This window comes from Helianthus annuus, chromosome 12, assembly GCF_002127325.2.
Source record: "Helianthus annuus cultivar XRQ/B chromosome 12, HanXRQr2.0-SUNRISE, whole genome shotgun sequence".
Lineage (NCBI taxonomy): Eukaryota > Viridiplantae > Streptophyta > Magnoliopsida > Asterales > Asteraceae > Helianthus > Helianthus annuus.
The window spans coordinates 9,873,660-9,879,176 of NC_035444.2; the positions used below are offsets into that span (position 1 = coordinate 9,873,660).

General features: G+C 40.0%; 1 protein-coding gene across 1 annotated transcript; it reads left to right on the plus strand.

The window, feature by feature from the left end:
• The first annotated feature begins 914 nt into the window (after positions 1-914).
• Positions 915-1,541, plus strand: LOC110892427. The gene has a single exon (XM_022139591.1). It carries the CDS (start codon positions 915-917, stop codon positions 1,539-1,541), a length of 627 nt encoding a protein of 208 aa, XP_021995283.1.
• Positions 1,542-5,517: the final 3,976 nt, after the last annotated feature.

Genomic DNA, 5,517 nt, shown 5'->3' on the forward strand with positions numbered 1-5,517 from the left:
AAATCCTTTATCATCCGGGGAAAGCCAACGTTGTAGCAGATGCGTTAAGCCGGAAGGAATACCCATCACCCATACAAGTTAAGTCAATGAAAATGACTGTCACCCCTAAACTTTTGGAATTGATCAAGGAAGCCCAAATAAAATCCTAAAATGGTGATCCAAAGAAGGAAAGAATGAAAGGCCTAATTGGGGAATTAAAGATGAATGCCGATGGCGTCATGACCAGGTATGACCAAATCTGGGTACCATGGTTATCCGAGGTGAAATCATTATTGCTAGAGGAGGCTCACAAATCTCGTTATACGGTACACCCTGGGGCTACAAGAATGTATCAAGATTTAAAGAAAGGGTATTGGTGGCCTGGAATGAAACGCGACATTGTTAAGTACGTGGCTAAGTGCTTGACATGTTCCCAAGTGAAGGCGGAGCACCAAAAACCGTATGGTAAATTACAGTCATTAGAAATACCAGTTTGGAAGTGGGAAGACATAACCATGGATCTTATTACAAAGCTACCCAGAACGAAACGAGGTCACGATGCTATTTGGGTTATTGTCGACCGACTTACAAAGAGCGCTCACTTTTTACCCATACGAGAAACTATTTCATCCGAAAAGTTGGTAGAAATTTATATGAATGAAATAATTGCTCGTCACGGAGTACCCGTGTCTATGGTGTCGGACCGTGACACAAGGTTCACGTCTCGTTTTTGGCGAAAATTTCACGAAGATGTGGCCACAAGCTTGCGACTAAGTACCGCATACCATCCGCAGACGGATGGACAATCGGAAAGAACTATATAAACGTTGCTAGATATGTTGAGGGCTTGTGTCAAAGACCTTGGGGGTAATTGGGACAACCATTTACCGTTGGTAGAATTCGCGTACAACAACAGTTATCAAAGTAGTATCAAAATGGCGCCATACGAAATGTTGTACGGTAGAAAGTGTAGAACTCCTGTATGCTGGGGAGAAATCGGGCAACGGGAACTCGCGCCTAAAGATGTTGTGGCAATAACGAATGAAAAGATTGATCAAGTCCGGGATCGTTTGAAGGCGGCGCAAGACAGGCAAAAATCCTATGCCGATAAAAGAAAGCGCCCTATCGAATTTCAAGAAGGGGATCGAGTATTTTTAAAAGTCTCGCCATGGAAGGGTATAATACGGTTCCGCAAGCGGGGAAAATTGGGTCCTCGGTACATCGGACCGTTCAGAGTAGTGGCCCGAATTGGTAAAGTGGCATACCGGCTAGAATTACCCCCGGCATTAAATGGGATCCATAACACGTTTCACGTGTCTCAACTAAGAAGATGCCTCGCGGACGATACAGCGCATGTGTCACTTGATGACATTGAATTGGATGATAAAATGAATTATGTTGAAAAGCCGGTGGCTATCAAAGATTCCAAAATGACGCACCTACGAAACAAGGCCATACGGCAAGTTTTAGTGCAATGGCAGCATCGGAAAGGATCGGATCTAACCTGGGAATCCGAAGATGAAATGCGAAAGCACTACCCGTCTCTTTTTGGTACGTGTTAAGGTTTCGGGGACGAAACCTCTTTTAAGGGGGGTAGATTTGTAACACCCCAAAAATCTCATAATTGATTACTTGAATGTTTAAAAGACTTAAATAAAATTTGTTAAGTTGTGATAAACAAGGAAGCTCACCAAATTAGTAAAATGTACTAAATGTAACTTGATTAATCTTAGGAGGGCTGAATGTGAAAAATTGTCAAATAAATAAGAAAAATAAAAGAATGACTAAGGGTGAGGGTGGGTGTGCGACGCAGAAGGAACGACCAGGAGGGATGAACCCCTTCTAACCCTAGTTCATCAAATCACCAAGATTGAATGTGTAAATCTCACCTAATTCGAATGCATGTGATCCAATTCGCGACCATCTAAGAGTCTCATACATTGGGTAAGTCAGATTTTGTGATTTGATGCTAGTTAGTGATAGTGGGTTTTGATAAATCTGTGAACTAGTATGAAATTGAGCTTAAATATGCTTTAGAATCATCATTTAGAGAAGTACCATGTTTGAATTTAGTAGAATAGAAGGTTTGAAGAAAAACCCATTTAACCTAGTTTTATAGTGGTCTTGTAATTCAATAAATTGAGTAGATGTGATAGATGAAAGCATGTGTATAAAGATGATTGATTGAACTACCAGGTTGTAGGATGATTTAGTTATGTGATTTTGAATGATAAAGAGTTGGGAAGTTTTAAGGGAAATTATACATAAAACACTTGAATTTAGTGCTAAGGTTCTTATATGCACGCCAAGTGTTTGATTAAATGCTTGAATAGTGATTCATGTAATATTGAAAGAATTAGGATGTTTTGCCTTGTGTGTGTAAAATATGGAAATAATAACTATGAAAGTGTGTGTATGGAATGCGAATTTGATACTTGAAAGTATGTTATGAATATAAGGACTATGATCTAAATAAGAATGATTACGTGTAGGATTGAAGGAAGAAGGAGCTAGTTCTGGTTCACAAACAAAAGCTCAAGATCGAGGTAAGTTCGTTACTTACATGTTTAGTTGTGAGTTTAGTCATTGTCTCCTTTGATATTTTGATATTTAATTTAAGGTGATTGTTTCAAATAAGAATGTGAAAGTATGAATCCGTAGCGAACCATAGTGGTTGGGTCGGTTCGGGTTCAAATGGAAGGGAATTTAATGGAAGTTTTCTCCTTAATCCGTATTAAACGGGTTATTGGAAATGAATGAAAGATAGTATGCTTATTCGACTAGAAAGAATTGGAATGTAATAAGAATGGTTGGTAAGTTATCTTGTAAATCCATGAACATGTGTTGTGATAGGATGGAAATGCCATGTGTTCTACACTAATAAATTTTGTTGAATGATTGTAGGTAAAGCACAAGTATAATGGTCGTTGCGTCGCTCGGAAAGGAACACACCTTGATCACTCGTGATACGCTTCCGCCTCTTTTGTAGTAACTTCAAAAGTTAAAAGTTTTCGTAATGTCTAGTTGTGTTGAAGTCTTTAAACTTTAACTAGTTGTTTGCAAATATTTAGTACTTAGAACTCGATGTTTGAAATGGTAGTCTGAAATATTATGTTCTTTTGGTGTTTTATGGAAAGTGTCGTTGTTCGAGTATTTTTGATAAACTATAAACAGGGGAATTGTTCACGTTATGAACGGGTCATGCCCAAATTTTTAATTTTGGTGATAAAATTATGCGTCGTTTTTGTAACTTTCAAGCATGAAATTAGAGGGTGTTACAAATAAATATGAAATAAATCAAAACCATTCCTTTTCAATTGACCTGCCTAATATATAATGAATCTTAAGAGTGAAACCTAGCCTGGTGTCTTTTAAGATCCGGCCAAGATGGTAAGACCTAACTAAAAGATTCCCTGTTAACCTCTGTAAGCATGTTAACAATCATGGCAGATGTGATTCGTTAAATATCGCACACGTCATTCTTATACAATAATCCTTCTAAGGATTTCAAAAACCCAACTAAATGATTTATAAATCATGGGTTAAATCATCAATAAAGATGATCATTTATTTAAAACATCCATTAGAGGTGTAGTGCCTACGGGCCAATCTTGTTAAAACATCCATTAGCGATGTAGTGCCTACGGGCCAATCATGTTAAAAATCCATTAGAGATGTAGTGCCTACGGGCCAACCCTATTAAAACATCCATTAGTGGTGTAGTGCCTATGGGCCGTAATAATTGTCTTATAAGACAGAAGACAGTGGTAGTCTATGACTTCCTGTCAGAAAGAGATAAAAGAACTATGGTTCAAATCTCTATGCCTTGATTCTCTGAAATCTCGGCTAATATGATAAAACATCCTCGTGATTAGGCCTTGTGCCGTTAACATTATTGTTATAGCTAAAATAGGATATATTCAAATCCTAAAATTAAGTGAGTAATAAGTTAATCAGATATGGTCTCGGTTACCATGATTAACAAAATTGTCATAAAAGACAATCCCATAATAAACTTCTAAGTAAAATTTTGTTATCTTCTGTAACATATTCAAGTTACCATGGCGGATCCCAACGGAGAGAATAGCCATACAAATGAAGATGACTACGATAATGCGCAAGTGCATTTAACAGGCGCACAGTTAAAGGCTCTGATTGACAACGCTGTTCAGGCAGCTCTAGATCGTCAATATACTGAGTCTCAAAGCAGAACGGTATCAAAACCACCCTCCAAACCAAAGACACAATCCAAACCACTCTCCAAGCCCAAGAACGACGACGATAATCATTCGTCAGCTGAGAACAGTGTTCGTCGTGATCGAGAATATACTGATGCATCCGGTGCCAAGGGCTGCACCTACAAGTACTTCGTGTCTTGTAAACCCCGTGAGTTCACAGGGGAAAAGGGTGCCGTTGATTGTATAACCTGGTTGGATGAGATGGACACTATTGTGGACATCAGTGGGTGTGCGGAGAAGGATGTGGTTAAATTCGTGTCACAGTCATTTAAGGGCGAGGCCCTAGCTTGGTGGAGAGCGTTGGTTCAAGCATCGGGGAAGTCTGCTCTATACAAGATGACATGGGAGGAATTTATTGCTCTCATTAAAGAAAACTACTGCCCTCAGCATGAGGTGGAGAAAATAGAGTCTGACTTTGTGTCATTGGTGATGACAAACCTGGACTGCCAGGCCTACTTGACGAGCTTCAATACGATGTCTCGCTTGGTTCCGTATCTTGTAACTCCGGAGCCAAGGAGAATCGCTCGTTTCATTGGGGGTTTAGAACCCGCGATAAAGGCTAGTGTGAAGGCCTCTAGGCCGACGACCTTCAGGTCTGTGACTGACCTCTCCTTGTCCCTCACTTTAGATGCTGTCCGTCTGAGGACGCTAAGAAACAAGGAGGCAGAAAAGAGGAAGCGTGAGGATGATACCTCACGAAGGTCGGGATAGAAACACCGTGGAAACGGTGATGGCAAGAGAGGGGCGGAAGCAAAGAAAGATGGGCAAGCTGGAGAGAAGCCCAAGTGCAAAATCTGCCAGAGACCCCACTTTGGTAAGTGCAGGCAAGGGTCAAACTCACAGTCACAGCCGAAATCTTTTTCCTGTGGACTATGCAAGTCCAGGGATCACAAGACTGTGGACTGTAAGAAGATAAAGGATGCAACGTGCTATGGTTGCAATGAGAAAGGGCATATCAAGAGCAACTGCCCTAAGAATGCCAAGAAGGCGGAAGAAAACAAGAAGACTAATGCGAGAGTCTTCCGTATGGATGCAAAGGAGGCAGTGCTGAACGACAATGTCCTTACAGGTACTTTTCTCGTAAATAATATTTTTGCAAGAGTACTTTTCGATTCAGGCGCTGATAAATCCTTTGTAGACCAAAAATTTTGCAAACTATTGAATATGCCTATCAAAACCCTAGACGTAAAATACGAGGTAGAGTTAGCAGACGGCACGATAGAAACCGTCTCCACTATTCTAGAGGGATGTGAAATATTTATTAAGAACCATTCTTTTCCTCTATCTCTACTTCCTTTCA